Here is a 24,177-nt window from a genome sequence, read left to right on the forward strand (position 1 = left end):
TCTACCAGATCATGTTTAAGCAAAATTATTAGATGCTCCATTACAGCATGATACTTTGTTTGGTGTTAAAGCAGAAGTGTTAAAGATAATGGAGGACAAAGCTAAATCTATGCAAACAGTCAAGGATTTCTTACAGGTACAGCCTCCAAGATTGCAGACACTGGCCTACAAAGAATTGGTCCTTTCCAGTGTCAGACAGACCACAAAGGGGCAGATGCAGATACAGACGCCCAAGAGGCATATCCCAGCCCCAAGGTTCATACAGGTCTAAACAATGGGGTGTTTCTACCTCCAAATGTGGAGAAGACAGATCACAGCCTTACAAGAAACAGTCCCAGTGACTTCCCCTTGCCTATGCCAAGCACTTATCTTCTGGCAGCACCTTTAGGGGGAAAACTAGCACTTTTTTCTCAAAATTGGCACATAATAACCCAGGACAAATGGGTCTTAGACATAGTGTCACAAGTTTCACTTTCATACCCTGCCAAGGGCAAACGGTTGGCCAGACCTACCAAAACATCAATGAGCAGAGGCTCAAAAACAAGTCTCATCCCTCATGGGCATGAGGGCCATTCAACAAGTACCAGAGCAAGAGCAGGGACGAGGATTTTATTCAGGACTGTTCTTGGTACCAAGAAAGGACAAGACCTGGAGATCAGTACTGGATCTATCCATTCTAAACACATCTGGATATACCAAAATTCAAAATGTTGACTCTACAGCAACTTCTGCCCATGCTGGGCAAGAAGGTTTGGCTTGTGGCTTTAGACCTAAAAGAGGCATGCCTGCATGTCCCAATCAGACAAACATGCAGAAGATACCTCCGTTTCAAAGCTGGCTCAATGCAGTACCAATTCTCTGCACTGCCCTTTGGCTTGTCTACTGCACCCAGGGTCTTCACAAAGTGCCTGGCACCAGTAATTGCATTCTGCAGACAAAGAGGAATACAAATAGATCCTTGCTTGGATGACTGCCTCATTCAAGCAGAGAACAAGGACATTCTACTACAGCATCTGGCGTTTGTAAAGAGATTTCTCTCCGGCCTAGGGTACACAGTCAACGACAAGAAATCAAAACTATTACCCTCTCAAGCAATAATATTCCTGGGTGCAAGCTTAAATACAACTGCCCAGATGGCTTATCTCACACCATACAAAGGCAACTGACTACCTATTTCACCCTGTTGGCAACAAAGGCCCAGTTATCTGCAAGAAAAATTCTGCAGGCTTTGGGCTTCATGGCATCCTGCATTCTACTGATTCCATATGCAAGACTGCATATGAGGAAACTTCAGTGGTACCTAAAGTGTTTGGACTCAACATTGCCACAACCTGGAAACAATAATTACCCTCGTTCCCTGCCTGCAACAGTAGTTTCGATGGTGGGCGAAGGCTTGTCACCAGAACAAGGGACAGCTATTCACTTTACCCCCAGCCAGGCAGACATTAACAACAGATGCATCAGATTATGCCTGGGGGGCCCACATGGCAGGAAGATGTATTCAAGGGACATGGTCCACAAACCAAATGCATCTACATATCAATCAAAAAGAGATGCTAGCTGTTCAGAATGCTCTGACAGCCTTCAAGGACCTACTTCATCCGGTACAGCTACTGATAGACAGACAATACCACGGTCATGTGGTATATAAACAAGCAGGGAGGCACTCATTCTTACCCCCCTTTGCAAGCTAGCCATGACTTTGTGGGACACAGCATTGACTTACCAAGTACATCTGCAGGCACAATTCCTGCCAGGAAAGATAAATACTCTGACAGGCGAACTAAGCAGAAACCTCATGGATCCCCACAAGTGGAAATTGGATCCACAAGTCTTGAGCATGATAACAAGGAAATGGGGATGTCCGGATATCGATCTATTTGCCTCTCCTCACAACTACCAACTAAAAAGATTCTGCACATGGACTTATCACAGACAAGCATGGAAAGTGGATGCCCTATCTTTCAGCTGGAAGAGCTTAGCAGTATATGCCTTTCCTCCTCTGCCTCTCCTCACCAAGGTACTCCTAAAGGTCAGACAAGAGAAGCCAAAGATGATACTGATTGCCCCAGACTGGCCCCGCCAGTACTGGTATCCAATCCTAAGGAACTTGTCTCAATGCCCAGCTTGGACCTTCCCTCAAAAACCTCATCTACTATCCCAACAAAACAATCGGATCCTGCACAGCCAACTAAAGACCTTAAATCTGGCAGCATGGCAGATAATGTAGACATACAAAACACGCCTCTCACTAAAGCTGTGATGGATGTCATTTTGGAGGCCAGAAGGCCTAGTTCCAGAAAATCTTACGCTGGAAAATGGAAGAGATTCTGTGCTTGGAACCAGGCACAAGGAATTGACACAGCTGTATTAAATATTCCTCAGATTTTGCAATACTTAACTGAGATGCTGGACAAAGGCCTATCCTTTTCATCAATTAAAATTCATGCCTCTGCCATTTCGGCTCATTACAATACGGAGCCACCAATCTTTTCTCATCCTTTGCTAAGACAGTACCTCAGAGAAGCCAAAAACTTAAGGCCTCCAAGGAGATCGCCAATACCTGCATGGGACCTCAGTTATGTCTTAGAGAAACTCACCCTGCCTCCTTCTGAGCCAGCCGCTACAGCTGATATAAAGTTTTTATCTTGGAAAACAGCTCTGCTCCTAGCAATAACCTCTGCAAGACGAGTCTCAGAGCTACAGGTACTCATGGCTGTGGAACCTTTTTATCATTTTTTATCCAGACAGGGTTTCTCTGAGGACAAACCCGACATATATGCCTAAGGTAGTGTCCAGTGTGGCCCTTAACCAAACTATTCATCTGCCTACTTTTTAGCCAAACCCACAGAATAAGGCGGAGAGAGTTCTGCATTCTTTGGACATACGCAGACAGCTATGCTTCTACTTGAACAGAACTAAAGCTTTCAGAAAGACTGATAAACTACTAGTGGCATATGCTGCAGGATCACAAGGAAAGGCCATCTCAAAGCAGACTATTTCGAAGTGGATAGGCCACAGCATTCGTTTCTGCTATTCACAACATGGCAAGCCAGTGCCTAAGGGCATTAGGCCACATTCAACCAGAGCAGCAGCCATTTCAGCAGCCTTCCTCATGGGAGTACCAACCAAAGACATTTTAGAGGCTGCTACCTGGAGTTCAGTGCACACCTTTACAAAGCACGATCATTTACCACTCTACTCTAAAGCCAGGGCAGGCTTTGCCCCTGCAGTTCTGCAGGGCCTCATAACCGCTCCTAATGCTATTTAGCTCCAGCCTCCCAACCATAGCTTTGGGATTCAATCCAAGTGTAATGACTGCAACAATGAAACATGAAGAACATAGTAGAGTTGTGTACACTTGCCATAGGTGTAGATGTTAGAGTGTATTCACTGTTTCAGTCCAGGTTACCCACCCACCACCCCCATCTCTTTTCTGGAAGTTATCTGCACTTCTCTAATCTGTACAACCTATGTGGTGTATTGGCTTGTAGATGAAGGTATAATATATTTTGGTGCATGCATGTTTTATTGGCATATTTTTAGCCTAACCTTTTGGGGGCACCTGACATCTGGGACAAGAAAAACTGAAGAAAATTGTGTTGTCTGCATCTTTTATACCCCTGGCGCACTGATGTCAGGGAACAGGCGACAGCAACTGACGCCGGACCTAGACTTTGGAATTCAGGCCGACTGAGGGTAGCCTGCCAGCAGGATAACCCAAGTGTAATGACTGCAACAGTGAATACACTCTAACATCTACATTTATGGTATGTGTACACAACTGTATTTTTCACTTTTTCCTCCCTCTCCCGTACACATCAGAGAAACAACCTGTGGGTGGGGCATGCAATGGCCACTAGCTCTGCACCATCCCTTCACTTCTGCAAGAGGTTGTTGTGAGCAGAGTTGCCTCACCCACCTACAAGCAGTAGTATGCCAATGATTTTTTTGTTCTTCAGTGAGGAACTTCAGCCAATGCTACTGTGCCCTAAGTGTCCACGCATGCACACATTCTCAAACTTGGGTACCTTGGGTTGTAGTCAGGGCTTCATTCCTCTATGCTACTGGGGCAGACGTGCTGAAGGGACTTTCTGTTCTGGCCTTGCACATGTTCAGGCCCAGACTGTCCCTGTTGCTGCCCTTCTAATTGATTTGTCTTTAGCTTAATGCTTCTTGGTTATTCTCTGCTTAATTTACAGATTTCTATTTGTTTTTAAGAACTTCTATTATCCGAATACTTTTCCTTCTATTAAGACCCAGGCAAATTCCATGTCTTTCAGAATGTTGGAGTGCTTATTGACAACGCCTGTTGGTGCTTCTCTGTAAAATTACTAGATAACTCTTCAAGACATCCTTTAGTGCTGGTTTAGTACCTTGCTTTTCTTTAGGCTAAAGCTTTATGGGCTTGACAGCATAGTCTGTCCATGTTCCCAAAACAAAGTCATAAGCTTTTGCATTAATAGTTCCCAGTGTTCTTCCAGGGAACTATTATTCCTTGATGTTCTCATTCCTCTCTCTCTCTCCTTGATGCTTACTATAATGAGGCTTTGGTTGTACTCCTAGGCTTTATATATTGTAATTTCTTCAAAGTGTATTAGTGTTGATGTTTTCCCTTATGAGACTTTTTTTAGGCCAGAGGTCTGTAGTTCGAGCCCAGGTCAGAAATCTTCAGTCCAGGTTTTTTGGAGATGGTGTTTGTCCGATAGCCTTCACAGTGAGCCACCCAACAAATTATGCTTATATCTCTGTCCTTTAGGTGGAGGATGATGAGTCCTTTCCCGTTAAGTGCAAGACCTGGTCCATCTTTTTGTGACCCTATTCTCCTTCCCTCTGCCTTTTGATAGTTTGGATGTAGCTCCAGACAGCTTTAGCCATCTTTCTTGGTTTCATATCGTGAGTGGTGCCTTTTGTAAGCTAACATAACTGCAGCAGGAGCCTTCTGTGCAGAAAATTGCAGAAAAGGGAAAGTTAAGCAGCCTAGGAAAGGTTTAGGTACTAAGCTGCCAGTATCCTTGAATCAAAAAGGTAGAGGATGATGGAATTGCTCCTACACATTTGTCTGTATGGTAAATACTTTGCTTTCATTTTGCTTTCACAGTTTTTGGTTGTTGAAAAATGAATGTACTGCTTGGTGATGAAAGAATTGGAGGGTAAGTATTGAATTTGAGCATTTTGAAAATAGTATGATTAGCTAAAGTGGAATGGCTGTGCCACTTTGCAGTCATTTTGAAAATAAAATAATCTGCTGATGTTTAATGGATGTTCCTTTGCAGCGAATGATGGAAAAATGATACAGTGTTGCAGAGGTACTGAACAAAGTATGAACTGAGGAATGTGACCAAACTGTGGCATAATTTAAATATTTCTATGTGATTGTAGCATAGGATGCAGTTAATGCATGCTGAGCGAGTCGCTGTGGAGACCATTATGTATGACAGACCTCTGAGATTTGGGAAAGGGCAGCAGAAACACAAAAATAAATTGAGCAGGTGATACAACTGATTGAACTGAAGGATTTAGCAGAATCTAATGCAGGAACAGTTTAGATGGACTGGGTGAAAACAAAGATGGTGGAATGGATGAGGTTTGCAATAGTCTCTCTAGGTGTTGTAGTTTTGAGGAAGTATTCACTGAGGCCAGATATGAACATTTACCTATGGGAAGCTTAGGCCAGTACCCATGGTGTGTTATGAAAAGAAACCAGTGACTTCACATTTGACCAGGCTGTCACAGCTGCCATTGGTGGCAGTGACCCGTGTATGTTGAGCATGACTGTTAGAAGATAACTGAACATCTTTTAATATTTCTGGTTACAGTAAAGGAATGTATGCAGAGAATGTCGAAGTACAAACTACCATTTTCCACTTCTTCTGAAGTGTTTTGGACTGAGGTCCTCCTTTTTTTAGGCAAAACAGTTGCAAAAGTAAAGGAATTACTGCAAGTTGAAGAAGAGTCTTCAGGCTAACTGACATTGCCACAACAGGACAAATGGGGGTGAATGAAAAGAGTGTAGTTTCGGGGAATAAGATAAAAAGTTTTATGCAATCCCTGGAAAAAAAGGTTATTTAAGACAGTTTTCTTCCTCAGCTGTATGGACTGGGTAAGAAATAAGGGTATATTCAACAAAAATGAAACTGTTTACCCATTACAGTATTAGAAAATGATAAATTTTGCCACAGGCACTGAGTAACGCATTGAAAGTAAAGATGTGCTGTTATAAACAAAAAATCAAGTTAGAAAATTTACAGTTTTGTTACTAAGTTATGGGTGTTAGGATAAATTCAGGAATGTTTTGGGGAAATTCAGGAATATTTTATGACTAAAAGCTTGTATTAATTAGGCTCTGAAATGTTTGTTCATAAACAGAGAATAATTTATTTATTTTATTTAACTGGTGTGGAATGCTATGCAGAAGGACTGTGTTCCATTTGAAATTCTTAATGGCATCATGGATTTGGAATGTGGTGAAGTATTAGCTGTGTGACTGAGCTGTTAACATTGACATTTCTAAGCAAAATATGTTAAAACTGGTGTTTTCCTTTCCTGTATATTAAGAAGCATTGGTATTTATCTACTTCAAGGATATTGATCAAGTCTTTCTAAGTATATGCAGGATATGGTGAATCATTAACCACATTGAAAATGGTATAGTTTCTGACTATATGATTATTCTGTAGTCTGAACAGTGGCTGCAGAATATGGTGAAGATGAAGAATGAGCAATGGCTGCAGAATATGGTGAAGATGAAGAATGAGCAATGGCTGCATAATATGGTGAAAATGAAGAATATGTGAAAGTGACAAAATTATAAAAAAGTTACATAAGGCAGATGCTAGTTTTTTTCTGCTTTTCTTTTTCATGATGATTTATGTATACTAAAAAGTTGATTGGGATTGTTTAGGGAATACCAAATATAGTGAAACAGCAGTTGTATGAAAAGGTTTATGCAAAATTTTACTTTCCTTATACTGCAGTATTGATTGCCAGAATGAGTGAGAAAATAACATATGAAGCTGTTTAAGTATGTTCATAAACTTATTGTATCCATTTAAGTATGCTGCAGATAATAGTAATGGATTAATCATGAGAAAGGGTATTTTCAGAGGTTGTGTAGAACTTGATATAACTTTAGATAATCGATTACTCTTGCCCACCTTAATATCAAATTAATTTATTCACACTGAATATAGATGTAAAGTAAAAGTATGGCAAACCTTTTTTGTATGGTTATATGTGTTAAGTGGTAGAAAACCTGTGTTGTAACTGGATCCTGCAGTATCCGACCTGCCCCTCTGCCAGTTAACCTCTGACATGCAGGATTAACAAAGTCAAAACTGTTTTGTAGAGCTGCTGTCCGAGAATATCCAGATCCCTTTGTATTCTAATTCCGAGAGATAATCCTCTTGATAAATTCTTCTCCCAGAAAAAAATGACAATACTTTTAGTAAAAATCATAAAACATCTTTATTTTCTTTTCATGGATAAGCACTTTTGTGGGAAAAGTGTGTAGCAGTAGTGTTATTTATAATGGTTTACAGTACTGGGGAGAGTGGTTGACCTTGGGAGGTGTCTTCTGACTGGCTCCTATCTTCACTACAAATCAGGATAGGGTCAGAAGTTCCCATCTCATTTTCAAATACACAATGAGTGACAAATAAGCCAACAAATTTGGAAAGCTGCCTCTGCTAGGTGTTCGCCCTTTTACACACAAATGAAAGTTGAGGCACACAATTCTGTGGTAAACTTTTGCAGTGCTTTCAAATCATCTTCATCAGGTCCATCAAACTATCAGAAAATATCCTACATGTGACTAGAAAATGTGTAACATCAGCAAAATAACTCTGTTATAGTTTTTTTTAATTACATTATTCGTAGGCAGTGACCCACTTCTACAGGGCTCCATGTTATGACTACACAAAATTCAAGACTTAACAACAGATATTTTGTTTGGTAACAAAGGAGGCTTCGCTCAATTATGTTCCTTATTTGAGACTTACCCTAAATAGTAAGTACTGGAACGTTTTTATGTAGCCACTATGAGGATTGTATAGCCTGTCCTGCCCAGTCAGCCCTGCCAGTGTGTGGCTTCTGTATTGTATGTTGAGTTCTATACCGACATTTTCTCTGATCTCTCTGTCCATACTGGCTGTGTTGAATTAGGTGGTTTTGGGGGTCTGTCTGTCTCTGTTTCAAGTTGGTCAATCTTGCAGAGCTTAATGTCGATTAATTTAACATCATTTTGGAATCTTCCCTTAAACTTCATAACCAGGCAGTAGAGCAGCTATGTGTATTAAGCAGTGGAGGTGGCTAAAATGGCAAAGACTCAGATCTTTTACTGCTGGTCTTGCTCTCCAAATCTGGACAGACTTATTCTGTAAATAGTCCATTTATTTCTAAGAATGTATATTCTGTTAGACCAGATTATCACAATACAGGTGTGTTAGATTGAACATGCAAGATTACTTTAATGTGGCCAATTCCACAGGATTAAATACAATGTGAAATTTATCCATGTATGACTATTACATTTGAAGCAATATGCACGTAAACCAATTTTAAGAATCCAGATGGCTTTGGCTAGGTGAAGTCTTTTTTTCATGCTTGTGCTGGTATAAGGAGGACAGTTGTTGAATGGGACCAGATGTCCACTGTGTACTGCTTGGAAACTAGTGTAATTGGGTGGAGATGGGGCTTGGTGATCAGCTTAATCTGTTACTTTTCAACCCATAGTTTCTTCCCCTCACTGTGTTACAGAAGGGATTTCCTTGGTCCTTGATCATCTTTTGAATCCTATTGTTAAGCAAATGGAGTTTATTATTAAAGACTGATGGGATTTTTTGACCAAATTTAGAGCTTTTGGTTTAAATTACAACTTCGATCCCAACAAGAATTTGTTGTTTACAGTGGATATTGACTCAGATGTCCTTCATGGATGCATCTGCAGTCATAACAACTGGGTTGTCCTGTCGTCAGGCAGCCCTTCAGTCGGCCGGATTCCAAAGTCCGGGTCCGCTTCGCTGATGTCGCACTCCACCCGACGTCATCTCTGTTGGTTCGGTATAAAAGCATCAGCCGGCGCCATTTTCCTCAGTCTTTCTTGCGTGGCGCAAGCAGAAGCTGTTCGCAAGTGCCGGTCGGTCGGATCCAGAGATTACTTCTACCGAATACTACTCAAGACTTCTAAAGCTAAGTACCCGTTGGGGACTCTTTCTTGCCTCAGCCGATGTCAGAAAAAGTTAACAATTGTTTAACCTGTGGGAAACAAATACCTCATAAAGATTTCCACTCTTACTGTCTGCCTTGTTTAGGCCCAGCCCACGACGTAGCAGCCTGTTCGGCCTGTGCTTCTTTCAACCGACGAACGCTTAGGCGTCTGTCGGAGTTTGCAGAACAGTTTTTCGGTTCTGATTTTGCGTACATTATGCCGTCGGATCCTCCGACTACCCAATCTACCAAAAAACGCAAAGATAAAGACCGACACTCACGGTCCGCGGTTTCGGCCGAAACCATGGTTAAACAAACCGCGAGTGTCTCGGTTTCGGCCGAAACCGAGAAAACTGATCTAAGTACAGCCGAACCTATTCCTACAACTGAGGCCCCTGCTACAACTCTTGAATCGACCTCAGAAATTTTACCCACTACGGTGGTTGACTTATCAGACACCATCCCCTTGGATGTCTCTACCCCAGCACGTGGTGCTGCTAGGCCTCCAGCAGCCATGTCCATTAAGGCCTTCGCCAGGGCTAAAGCAGCCAAGACTACTAAAACAGTGCCTGTTAAACCCCCCACATCCAGGCCCTCTTCTAGTTCTCAAATACTTACTTTGGCAGAAGATTTAATTTCTTTAATTAGAGGATCTCAATCTCACCCAGACAGGGCCTCTCAGCCCCCAGAGAAGAGACCTAGGGCAGAGCCCCCTGAGCCAGTGTCCTCTGATGATTCTGCTGATGAATCAGACATAACTGACCAGCCAGAGGCTCCCTTCTCCAATTTTGAAGATTCTGATGCTAAAGAATCCATTCCAGCTGCTTCCCCACCAGAAGAATTCTCCTTTGGGGAAACCTTGCATGCCATGCGAGAACAGTTCCAATGGCAGCAACAGGATTTTTCAGACTCCAGAAAAGACTTAGGACCTTTCTGCACCTCCCACAGCACAGGCCCTTAGCTATACCTCCTGTTCTCTCTGTGGTGGATGATGCTTTCAATGATGTTTGCTCCGCTCCAGATCCTTTACCCCCAGCCCCTGCCAAACCAGACAGATTTTACAGGGTGCCAGATACTCATCACCACCTTTACAAGGCCCCACTTGCAGACCCAGAAACTATATCCCAGGGTCCCAAGGCAGTAGCCACCATAGCTAAAACCCTACTCCTTCTGAAAGGGAAGCAAGGGCATTAGACAGATGGGGTAAAAAGGTCTACACTTCAGCTACTCTCTCAGCTAGAGCTTTAAACTGTCAGTTTCACATGATACAAAACCAAGAGTTTATGCTTGATCAGTTAACTAAAAAACTAACCACTGATGAATCTCTTGATAAGAAATATGTATTAGAGATGGTAAATAACATACAACAGGTTAGCAACCATTCCTTAAAATGTGGCTATGATGCACTGGAGGCTTCATTTAGATCAGCCATGACAGGCACAGTGATAAGAAGGCATGCATGGCTAAAGGAACAAGCTTTACCGGATCATGTTAAAGCTAAGCTGCTAGATGCTCCTATGGACAAGACAAGTTTGTTTGGTACACCTGCCCAGCAGGTTATGAAGAAAATGGAAGAAAAGGCAAAATCTGTTCAAACTGTTAAAGATTTCTTGCAGGTTCAACCCCAAGGTTTAGCAGGAACTGGCCTGCCAAAAATTGGTCCTTTCCTGACTCCACAAAATTTCAAAGGGGCAGGAATAGACGCTCCAGAGGCAGAAACCAATCCAGAGGAGGTGCCTACAGAGGACGACAGTGGCAAGGTAACAACAGAGGCACAGACACAGCCACTGCCACTACATCAGCACAACCACAGTGACTTAACCCTAAATCCGCCTACCAGGGAACAAATAGCAGCTCCTCTAGGCGGAAAGTTAACCTTATTTTCAAAGAACTGGCACTACATAACAAAAGACAAGTGGATTTTACAAACCATAGATCAAGGTTACCGGTTTCACTTCCACACTTTACCAGTCAAAAGGGGAATGCCAAATCTACCTCCAAATCAAAAAACAGAGGCTCTACGCCAGATAATGGAGTTAGCAAACATGAGAGCTGTGGAAAGAGTGCCAACAGCAGAGCAAGGAAAGGGGTTCTATTCCAGACTATTCCTAGTTCCAAGAAAGGAAAAAGTTGGAGACCAATTCTCGACCTGTCCACCTTAAATACATACATCATTGTCCCAAAATTCAAAATGCTGACCCTACAGCAACTTCTTCCCATGCTGGGCAAGGAGTCTTGGCTGGTAACTCTAGATCTCAAGGAGGCATACCTGCACGTCCCCATTCGACCAATCTGCAGAAGATACCTCAGATTTCTTGCAGGATCAGAGCACTATCAATTCTCAGCATTGCCCTTTGGCTTCTCTACTGCGCCCAGAGTATTCACAAAATGCCTGGCATCAGTAATCGCCCATTGCAGACTACAGGAATTCAAATTTACCCATACCTGGACGACTGCCTGCTACAAGGGGACAACAAAAGCAAGCTGACAACAGATTTACAAAGGGTCATTTACTTGCTACAAGCACTGGGATACACAGTCAATTTACAAAAGTCAAGGCTGATACCATCCCAAACAAGGACATTCTTGGGCTGAATTGGACACAGTAAAACAAATGGCATTCCTGACTACAGAAAAACAAAAGAACTTCCTCTTTACTTCTTGGCACTAACAAAACTGAACAAGTTAACAGCAAGAAAAGTACTGCAGGCCTTGGGCTTCATGGCATCATGCATAATCTTGGTTCCATTTGCCAGACTACATATGAGAAAACTACAGTGGTACCTAAAGAATTTATGGTCCCAACACAGACACAGTCTAGAAACAGAAATCCCACTAATTCCATGCTTAAAACAGGAGTTCCTATGGTGGGCTCAGGCATGCCAGTCAAACCCAGGCCTACCCTTTCGCAGATGTCAAGCAAGCCAGACCATCACAACAGACGCTTCAGACCTAGGATGGGGGCCCACATGCTGGACAAATGCGTGCAAGGATTGTGGACACAGGATCAACTTCACCTGCACATCAACCTAAAAGAAATGCTGGCAGTAAAACTGGCAATCCAAAAGTTCAAACCATTTCTCAAAGAGGGCCAGTTGATGATAAGGACAGACAACACCACAGTCATGTGGTACATCAACAAACAGGGAGGCACTCATTCATACCCCTATGCAGAATGACCTTGGAGCTGTGGACCCTGGCACTCAGCTACAACATCCAGTTACAGGCAATATTTGTACCGGGAAAGACAATACTCTAGCAGACATATTAAGCAGAACCACTTGGATGCCCACGAATGGAAGCTGCACCGGACATCTTCAAGACCATCTCAAAGAAATGGGGAATGCCACAGATAGACCTATTCGCATCACCTCTCAATCACCAGCTCAAAAATTCTGCACAAGGACATTCCACCCACTAGCATGGAAAGTGGATTCGCTCTCCTTCAACTGGAAAGGCCTAACAGCATATGCATTCCCACCTCTTCCTTTGATACACAAGGTACTACTGAAAATCAAGGAAGAACGCCCAAGGATAATCCTGATAGCTCCGAACTGGCCAAGACAACACTGGTACGCACTACTGAGGAGCATGTCTCGAACAATATGTGGCCAATACCCTGATGCCTTTGATGTTAACTCAGAACAACTACAGCATCATACATCCAAACCTAAAAACGTTGCAACTGACTGCATGGAACATCACATAGCAGCAGCTAATCCAGAACTTTCCCAAAGAGTAAAGACATTATTCTTGAAGCACGCAGACCTTCAACAAGAAGGAACGATGCTGGAAAATGGGAAAGGTTTGTCAATTTGAGTACGGAAAGAGGAAAAGATGTGGCAAACATAGGTATGCCTAACATTCTGGAGTATCTGGCGAACTTCTTCATTCAGGCCTGTCCTACTCCTCCATCAAGATACATGCATCAGCTATTTCAGCAGAATACAGCTTTGATCCACCTGTTTTTCGCACCCTTTGCTCAGGCAGTTCCTCAGAGGAATCAAGAATGTAAAACCTCCAAGGAAACCACCATTACCAGCTTGGGATTTAAACTTTGTGCTAGAAAAATTGACACTATCACCCTTTGAACCAGCAGCAACAGCAGACCTACAACACCTGTCATGGAAAACTGCTTTCCTACTGGCAATTACTTCAGCAAGGAGGGTTTCAGAACTACAGGCCTTAATGGCAGTGCAACCCTTCCTAATCTTCCACCAAGATAGAGTGTCCATGAGGACTAATCCTACATTTATGCCCAAGGTGGTATCCAGAGTGTCTTTAAACCAGGCAATCCACCTACCTACCTTCTTTCCCAACCCACAAAACAGAGGGAAAGAATACTGCATACCTTGGATGTACATAGACAGCTACGCTACTACTTGGACAGAACAAAAATAGCAGAAAGACTGACCAACTTTTGTAGCCTATGCAACAGGAAGGAAGGAAAAGCTATTTCCAAACAGACAATCTCCAAATGGATAGGAAATTGCATACGATTCTGTTACTCCTTCCATGGAAAACCAATTCCACAGAACATAAGACCTCATTCTACAAGGGCAACAGCCACTACCACAGCCTTCTTACGAGGAGTGGCAACCAAAGACATTATTGAGGCGGCTACTTGGACCTCCGTGCATACATTTGCCAAGCATTATAATTTGCCTCTATATTCCAGATCCCGAGCAGGGTTTGCCACTGCTGTACTGCAAGGGATCCGAAACACACCATAATCTACTTTTATCCTCCTCCCCTAGTTGGCTATGGTATTCTACCCAGTTGTTATGACTGCAGATGCATCCATGAAGGACATAGTACAGTTTTGTACCTACCATAAATGTAGATGTCCGAACTGGATAGCATCTGCAGTCAGATTACCTCCCTCCTTCCCTCTGTGGTACTCCTAGGGTGTTTACCCTCCTAATAGCTAGCTGTTGGGAGTCTTTATGGTGTATTTGTTTGTATATATGTACATACATGCTTATTGTTGTGTTTACCTCTATCTATTTGGAAACATTGGCATCTATCCAAATTTTAGCCTGCAAGAGGGCTTCTGGCATCTGGGGCAAGAAACACTGAGGAAAATGGCGTCGGCTGATGCTTTTATAACCCAAGACCAACAGAGGTGACGTCGGGTGGAGTGCCGCATCAGCCGGACCCGGACTTTGGAATCCGGCCGACTGAAGGGCTGCCTGACGACAGGACAACCCAGTTGTTATGACTGCAGATGCTATCCAGTTCGGACATCTACATTTATGGTAGGTACAAAACTGTACTTTTTCACTAGTATGCTGCTGTTTGTCTTTCGGCTTTTCCCGGTAAGGGGTTGCCACAGCGGAACTCCGGTCCGCTAATGAGTGGCAGTAGATTTTTTTACAAAATGCCAAGGTGCCAGCTCGACCTTCAATGAAGGCACGCACATTTATGCACGCATGTCTTTCAAACGCTACCCAACCGCAGGGAGGACATGCAGACTCCACACAGAAGGCACTCCCAAGCCCAGCTGAGGATCGAACGGGAGAACCTCTTGCTGTGAGGTAACAACGCTACCGCTGTACCACCGCGGCATTCAGTTTTCACTAGTATACCCCACGATATTGAGATTGATTTTGTCAGACAATATTTGAACTTACTGGCTTCATTTATTTATTTATTTATTTTTACTGAGAGTGACATTTTTGCTTCCTGTGTACTTTTGGAGCTTTTGCTTTGCAATAATTATGTTTTATTCAATAGAAAAGTATGCAAGCAAAGTAACGGGGTAGCTATGGGGTTGGCTGCTGCCCCAGCTTATGCCAATATTGTTCTCTTGGATGGTGGGATCATCATCTTCTTTCGGCTGCTCCCATTAGGGGTCGCCACAGCAGATCATCTGTTTCCAATTCTCACTGTCCGCTGCATCTTGCTGTGTCACACCAACCATCTGCATGTCCTCTGTCTCACCACATCCATAAACCTCATCTTAGGCCTTCCTCTTTTCCTGTTACCTGGCAGCTTCATCCTTCGCATCTTTTTCCCAACATACTCTGCATCCCTCCTCAGCACATGTCCAAGCCAACGTAATCTTGCCTCTCTGGCTTTGTCTCCAAACCTTCCAACCTGGGCTGACCCTGTAATATACTTACTCCTAATTGTGCCCACTCTCATCACACCCAGTGCAAATCTTAACATCTTTAACTCTGCCACGTCCAGCTCTGATGGCTACCTTTTGTCAATGCCACTGTCTCCAACTCATAACATAGCTGGTCTCATTACCCTCTTGTAGACATTCCCTTTCACTCTTACTGGTACTCGTCTGTCACAAATCACTCCTGACACTCTTCTCCACCCACTCCATCCTGCCTGTACTCTCTTCTTCACCTCTCTTCCACACTCACCATTACTCTGAACTGCTGATCCCAAGTATTTAAACTCATCCACCTTTGCCACCTCTACTCCCTGCATCCTCACCATTCCTCTAGCAATACCTCTCATTCACACACATATTTTCTGTCTTAGTCCTGCTGACCTTCATTCCTCTTCTCTCTAGAGCACATCTCCACCTCTCCAGGGTCTCCTCCATCTGTTCCCTACTCTCACTACAGATCACAATGTCATCTGCAAACATCATAGTCCACGGGTATTCCTGTCTGATCTCATCTGTCAACCTGTCCATCACCGTTGCAAATAAGAAAGGGCTCAGAGCTGATCCTTGATGTAATCCCATCTCCACCTTAAACGCAGCCATCACTCCCACCCCAGACCTCACCTCTGTCACACTACCCTCGTACATATTCTGTACCACTCTTACATACTTCTCTGACACTCCCGACTTCCTCATACAATACCACAACTCCTCTCTATGCACCCTGTCATATGCTTTCTCTAGTTACCCTGTCATATGCTTTCTCCAAGTCCACGAAGACACAATGCAACTCCTTCTGACCTTCTCTGTACTTCTCCATCAACACTCTCAGAGCAAACATCACATCTGTAGTGCTCTTTCCTGGCATGAAACCATACTGCTCATCACTAATCATCACCTCCCTTCTTAACCTAGCTTCTACTACTCTTTTCCATAACTTCATGCTGTGACTGATCAATTTAATCCCTCTGTAGTTACTACAGCTCTGCACATCACCCTTATTCTTAAAAACAGGTACCAAAACACTTTTTCCTCCATTCCTCAGGCATCCTCTCACTTTCCAAGATTTCATTAAACAATCTAGTTAAAATCTCCACTGCCATTTCACCTAAATACCTCCATGCTTCCACAGGTATGTCATCCGGACCAACAGCCTTTCCATTCTTCATCCTCTTCATAGCTATCCTTACTTCCTCCTTGCTAATCCACTGTACTGCATGATTCACTATCCGCACATTTCCCTCATTATCCTTTATCACCTTTACCTGCTGCACATCTTTACTAGCTCAGTCCCTCTGTCTAGCCAATCGGTACAGGTCCTTTTCTCCCTCCTTAGTGTCCAACCTTTCATACAACTCTTCATATGACTTATCCTTAGCTTTCTCCACCTCTCTTTGCCATGCACCTCATCTCCTTGTAATCCTGTCTCCTTTTATTCACCTCTCTGACAATCCCACTTCTTCTTCGCCAACCTCTTTCTCTGTATACTCTCCTGTACTTCCTCATTCCACCACCAGGTTTCCTTGTCCTCCTTCCTCTTTCCAGATATCACACCAAGCACCTTTCTAGCCATCTCCCTTACTAGCTCTGCTATAGTTACCCAGCTATTCGGCAACTCTTCACTGCCTCCCAGTGCCTGTTTTAACTCTTCCCTGAACTCCACCTCACAATTACCCTTTTTCAATTTCCAGCATTTAATCCTTGGTGCTGCCCTCACACTCCTCTTTCCTCCTCTTGATCACCAATGTCATCCTACAAACCACCATCCTATGCTGCCTAACTGCACTGATATATATGGTGGGAACATACATTTTTGAAACCACTTTTGTCTACCTGGAAGGTAGTTTTTTTTATGTTAGATGCGTAGATGATTTGTTTTTTGTGTTAGAGGGAAATATTGACCGGGATCATGAATTGGTCAATTGTATGACACATCTGAATTTTTAAGTTTTACCTTAGGAGATGCTGGGCTTGAGGTTAATTTTTTGGATGTTACTATCAAATGGGACTTTAAATTTAATAGTGAGGTTTACAGAAATAATACTTTTGTTAATAATTATTTGCATTACTCTAGTAATCACCCTACCTACATGAAAAACAACATTCCCAAGGGTCAGTTTATTCGTGCATCAAAAATGCCATCTGATGATTGCAGGTTTGAACACAAGGTGTCTTTTATTACTGAAATGTTTTTAGAAAGAGGGTATCCGTCTAGCTTATTGTCGAAATTGGCTGATGATGTCAGGAAACGTAGGCATACAGATTTTCCTCCGATCTTGTTTTCTGGACTTGTATGCAATGAACATAGAGTGACCTTTAGTAACAGTTGACATCTTGTTGTCTCGATATGTCCATTGACAGAAAAAAAATGTTTTCTATTAATAAGAATTGGAATATTGTAAGAGGTAATTCAGATTTAATAAGGGTTGTAGGGGAAAAGCCTAGATTCATTTTTAAAAATACTTGTAATTTAAAAACATGTTTGCAAAGTGACAGCTATTGTGAACATTCAATATATGTTAGTGAAAAGAAAAAGGGGATGCATAAGTGTGGGTTTTGCACCGCATGTAGATGCATTTTAGAGGGACCCTTTATAGAAGGGTCTATATTAGATAAACAAAAGTTTATCTTACCGAACGCTGACATCGAAAATCCTGTAACTCAAAACTGCAATTGTGGGGTGCTGTGCCCCTCCCCCCACTAAATATATATTCCAACTCCGAGATCTCACTACAGTGAGGAAAGGGCAAATATTCCCATCTCCACTGTACTGCGATCTCACAATTCCGGTTTCGGGTTCTGGGAGTTTCACTCATATTAGCGTTCGGTAAGATAAACTTTCATTTATCTAATATAGACCCTTATAGAATTACCTCATTTGGACAGAACTATTCCCATATGTGGAGTTTATAACTGTAATACCCAGAGGATAATGTACACTGCATTATGTTCATTGTGTAGGGATTTCTGTGTAGGAATGTTGACTAGAGGGTTAAACAAAAGAATTAAGGAACATCTCTGTTCTGTAAAGACCAAAATCATAACGCAGTATTTAAATACACTATTAAACGTCCTAGTTACAAAAGTTTTTTTTTATTTTGGAACAAGTGCCAAGGAACATTACACCACCAAATGTACAAAGTAGGTATCTTCCCTGATGATGTAAGTGACCATTGCTTAACCTATATAATTAGGCAAAAAATAGATATCTCCCACCCAACATCATATAGGACTTTACGTTCCAACAAGCATTTTAACTAAGCACTATTTCTGAGTGAACTTAGTGCCTGATTTTGGACTTATCTAAAAACCGTCCCATTGGAAGAGGCTGTCCAATACTTTAACTCTAAATTCTTAACTATCCTAGACCAACATGCACCTATACCTAATATACGAATTGGGTCAAAACCAGCCCATGGTTCTCCAAAGATGCCAGGCAAAATAATCCTACTGAGAAATAAAGCCTGGACTAGGTGGCAAACTACCAAAAGCTCATCTGATCAACAGATATTTAGACAAATAAGAAATGCAACTAAAAAAGCTATACTCTTAGACAAAAAAAAAAAACTTTTACTACAAAATTCAGCAAACACACCAAAATAACCCTCAACGATTTTGGGCAAGTATCAATAGACTTTATACCCAGGACACTCCAGTACACCAACACCAATAGGAGCTAACCATGAGACTCCCATCCAAACTGCTAATGACTTTGGTCCTTCACAGATTCCATCCAAACTCTAGCCAGTCATCCATCTCCTGACACACCCAGCATTCCTACCCCCACAACTAGCACTCTTTCTACCTTCCTATTACAACCTATATCTACTAACTTTATTTTCAAACTCCTAGCAAACCTGAAGCTGTGTACCCCTTCCGCTGACGAAATCCCAGCTGAATATCTGCAAAAAGCAGCTAAAGCAGTAGCTTATCCTGTATCCATCCTGACAAATAGAACTATTAAAGAAGGATACATCCCTACCAGCTGGAAAATCTTGCACATTATCCCCCTACACAAAGGTGGCAACTCCAATGAATATTCTAACTATAGATCCATAGCCCTTCTATCCCCCTTAGCAAAAATAATGGAAAAATGCATTCGCCATCAGCTCATAGGCCATCTAACTCAACACAACTTACTAGCTAAGGGCCAACATGGCTTTAGGCCATTCCGTAGTACCACCACTGCCCTCCTGTCCTATCCTTTACAGACACCATTAATAGAAACCGCAATAACAATGTACTCTCTTCAGCACTATTTATTGATCTTTCAAAGGCTTTTGATATGGTGAACCACACATTGCTTATCAATATTCTCATATCAATCTGTAAAGTGGTTTACGTCCTACCTGTGTAATAGGCAACAAGCAGTGCGCTGGGAAAATAATCTATCATCCCACCTGCCAGTCGCACTGGGCGTCCTCCAGGGATCCATTCTAGGTCCTCCCTTATTTTCAATTTTTATTAATGATCTGTACTTGGCTATTCCCAATGCAGCTTGTATGCAATGTGCAGATGACTCTACATTAATCTGCACAGCTAAATCTGCTTCTGAACTGCAATGCCAAACCCAGAAAGTATTTAGGATAGTTGATACCTGGTTCTTAAAATGCTGCCTCCTATTGAATCCCAAAAAAAACAAAGCTCCTGCTCTTTACTCCTACTTTTGTAGGTCCACACCAATATATATCTCAGTCATTTCTAACAGTGGTAACCTCATATACCCAGACTCTACCACCATACTCCTTGGGATTACAATAGACAACCTTAACTTCAACATCCACATTAACAACCCTATAAAATCAGTTAACAGAAAAATGGGCTCCCTGTACAGAGTCAAACCCTTACACCAATAGCAAGAACTACCATTGCCCACTCCCATCTAATCTCTACTCTACTCTATGCCTCACCAATATACACTAACCTATCCAAAAAGAATTTTCTAAAACTTGCTACCTCTTATCATAATATTGCCAGGTTTGCTACTGGTAAACCCTTCAAAACCCATCACTGTCAGAATCTCAAACAACTCTGATGGCTTGAACTTCAAAACCAGCTTCAATTCAACCAACTTACAATTGCCCATAAGATCCTTTACCAGCCAAACAATACTCCAATACGCTCAGACTTCATAACCCCCTATAAAAATCATAATGCCTTGCGTTCATCAAATAAACTCCTAGTTAACATCAATAAGTCTCACAACATGGCAGGGGACTCTCTATTCTCAAACACACCTGGGAAAAACTGGAACCTTCTACCTAATGAACTTGCTTCTCTTCCTTCCTTACCACTCTTCAAACAAAAACTTGAAACCTTCCTCAAAACACACTGGCTGTGTCCTTGTACCAACCCTGACTAACCTGTCATTAATGCTCCTAATATTTTTCTAGCTGTTGTCTCTCCACTAAATTAATCTTCTGTAGTGCAATGGAAAGCATCTAGTAAGAACCTGGATACTATTTTTTAGCCACTAGCATATGTATATATCTTGCTCTAAACTTTGTGTATAGTTTTATGATATGTACTGTTAAATGCATAAAATATCTTCTATGTCTACTTCGTTTTTTGGGTTTTTTTTGTAATAGTACTTATTGTTTGCTTGTATCTGTCTTGGAGCTTTTCTCCTGTGGCCTCTACTGAAAATGGACATATATCCAGCTAGACTAGCCCGGTCAACAAATGTAAAATAATAATAAAATAAAGAATAGAACCGAAGGAAACTACTAGGCAATTAAGGTTAGGAGCGGACAAACCCCCAGGGATGAATGATTCCATCAACATCGTGTTTTTTAAACAATAGAAGTTTAACAATTCATTAGCATTCTTACACACTTTTTATATTAGTCCTGAAAATGGCCTGGTTGTTTTTTCATATACCTACTATTTGTTTTTTACGCATACATTTCTTAGAAGTAAAAACTTCAAAAATGTTTAACTCAGGTTTTAGGATTAATTTATTCATTGATTAATTGGTTAATTGGATGATTGGTGTAGTAATTGATTCTTAGGATGTATATAAGTTTTTTTTGGTTGTTGAATTTTATTCTGATGAAGTCCCTTTGAGGTGAAAGCGACGGCAAAGCTGTTTTTATTCACTAAAAAAGTTTTATCTTTGTTTCACCTGTTTGGTGATGCTTTAATCTATTGTAGTGGCCAAATCCTTCAGAGTAACCTTCTGCTGTTTCAGTATTACTTTTAGGGCTTGACTACCCTTAGTGTTTTGGACTTGGTTTTGATTAAATGCACCATGACTGGCAGAATTGCTGCTTCTAAAATCTGCAGATCATTGGACAACCCACAGGATCCATACTTGGAAGGTTTTGGATCCAGATATTAGGAGCAGCAATTCCCAATGACCAGCCAGGAGCTGGAGGTAGCAGCCTTTTTTTCTTACTCTTTGTATTGCAGTTTTTATTTTATTTTTATTTTTTGTTTAATTTTTTTTTTTAAGTTTAATAGAATAGTGAGTTGTTCATGTGACACTTAAGTGGCTCATTGGAAAATGAAGGGACTTGGATGCCAGTTTATATAGTGCGGGACAAGGAGGATGTCTAGGCAGAAGATATGCATAAAGGAGAGGACCACTGTGGGGAGGCAGTGCAGGAATCTCAGAAGTATGTTGCCTTAGAACAGTTTAACAGCCATGATTGCCTGTTAGTTGATTGTGTTTTTTGGGAGGGGTGGGAGATGGTAGGGAGCATTGTGTTTGTGAGTAAGGGGGCAGAGTGAATATAATCAAAGAAAATTAGAAGAAAAGATTATAGACAACAGTGTGGATTGATAAAAGGCGTGACAGGCATGTAAACAGTAATAATAAATGTTCTGAAAAACTGGATAGATTTGCCTACCCTGTTGGCAATACTGATGGTTCCTAGTAATGGACCTTTATCACTCTTGTGAATCAGGCAGGCACAGTGAAAAGCACTAGTAATGGAATTACATCACTCTTGTGATTTTTCATTATGTCTTCTGGATGAAGTTTCTAGTGATGTTAACCCTTTGTTTTGTTCTTTTTTGGCTTATTTCTGTTGATAGTCAACAAAGCTGTACTTGAAAGCATTTATTTTGTGTTTAATTTGTTTGTTCATTGAAGAAAAATGTTTGCATAGCTTCATATTATCAGAGATTGAATGTCTTAATTTGTTTTTCCTCAGAGTGATGGCAGAGGAGCTAGGAAATGTGAGGACAGCAATGCAAAGGCAAATCAGAGAAGCCCATAGTGCCATTCAGGATCTTCTAAGTGAACGAGAGCAGTTTCGTCAAGAAATGATTGAAACGCACAGGTAACATTTCTTTTGAACAGCTATTGTGTAGGTAAGCCATTTCAGCCTTCTATTGCAAGTGTAAACCAGATCTATACATCTGTGTCAGTAACAGTTTGTTTTGCAATAGAACCCTCTCCAAATCCACCACTTTCATCAGTTTGCAGAATTGCACATGAGAACTCAAGACTTCATAATTTCTGCAGAATACTAGATTGGTAGTTCATTTTCTTAAAGTATCCAGTTTTAATGGATTTCACTTACTAGCTCAAAAAACACAACTGACTGCATATTTCTGATAGTTTACAGCAGTACTTAATCTAGTATATGAGCTATATTGGCAACAACTGTATTTTCACCAGGAAATTCACCCACTTTACAGTAACTGTTAATTCCTTCAGCATTTACAAATATATTTGTATTTTAATCATAAAATGTTTGCTGTGCTTAATTAAGGGGCATTAAGGAATGCTTTAAAAATATCCTGATAGCTACATCCATTACGTCACAGATGTTCATCGTGTTACCCTGCTGCAGTCATCACACTTGGGTTATCCTGCCGTCAGGCAGTCCCGCAGTCGGCCCGAATTCCAAAGTCTTGGTCTGGCGTCGGTTGCTGTCGCTTCTTCCCTGACGTCAGTGCGCCAGGGGTATAAAAGAGGCATCCGACGCCATTTTCTTCAGTCTTTCTTGTCGCGTGGTGCCTGAAGCAGAAGCAGTTCGCAAGTGCCGGTCGGCCGACACCTGAGATTTTCGATTTGAATTTCAGTCCGAAGTCTTCAATAAAGCCAAGTACCCTGTTTGGGAACATTTTCTTGCCTCAGTCCGATGTCAGAAAAAGTTAACAATTGCATTTCTTGTGGGAAGCAAATACCTCATAAGGACTTCCATTCCTGTTGTATTCCTTGCCTAGGCCCAGACCACGACGTCACAGGTTGTCGGTTTTGTGCTAGTTTTAATAAACGCACTATCAAACGCCGTTTTGACTTCGCACGGCATTACTTTGGTAGGAAATTTAATTATATCATGCTGTCGGAGCAGCCGACGACCGCAATTCATAAAAAACGCAAGGAGAAGGACAGGCAGCCTAGGAATAAGCCAGACCCTGAGGCCTCAGCTGGGCCTGTCTCTGGTTCTCCGGTTTTCAGTGAGGCGCCTACGCAGCCCCTGACGACCGCAGAGCTGGAACCACAGACAGCTGTGGACTCCCAATCGGAGTCTACTAGACCGACGCAGCCATCTACCGACACCGGAGCAGAATTAGACACCGGTGCAGAGGAAACGCCTTCGGTTGCAGAAGGTGTCTTCAGACCGACTACACTCACCGTTAAATCTTATGCTAAGCTTAAAACTCCTTTAAAACCTAAGAAAACTGTTCATCAGTCTACAGGTCAAGGCCCCATGCCTAAGAAACAGATGCTTAAGATGGCTGAAGATTTAATTACCCTTGTCAGGAGTTCCCATCCCCCTCCTGATAAAAGACCAAGACAAGAGCAGGTTTATGCATCCTCTGACCAGGTTTCTCTCTCCTCAGATTCTTCTGAGGAACAGGATTACACTTTTCCACCTTATGAGGATTCT

The 24,177-nt window shown here is 41.9% G+C and overlaps 1 protein-coding gene across 1 annotated transcript in view; it reads left to right on the forward strand.

Moving 5' to 3' along the window:
- Positions 1-24,177, forward strand: part of BLZF1 (basic leucine zipper nuclear factor 1) — a 385,310-nt gene that overhangs the window by 193,943 nt on the left and 167,190 nt on the right. The window contains exon 5 of the mRNA XM_044072350.1: positions 22,489-22,617. Coding sequence (XP_043928285.1) covers positions 22,489-22,617 — 129 coding nt within the window. The remainder of the gene's footprint in view (positions 1-22,488; positions 22,618-24,177) is intronic.

The sequence above is a fragment of the Protopterus annectens genome, chromosome 5.part0, assembly GCF_019279795.1.
Source record: "Protopterus annectens isolate FY-2018-M chromosome 5.part0, PAN1.0, whole genome shotgun sequence".
Classification (NCBI taxonomy): Eukaryota; Metazoa; Chordata; order Ceratodontiformes; family Protopteridae; genus Protopterus; species Protopterus annectens.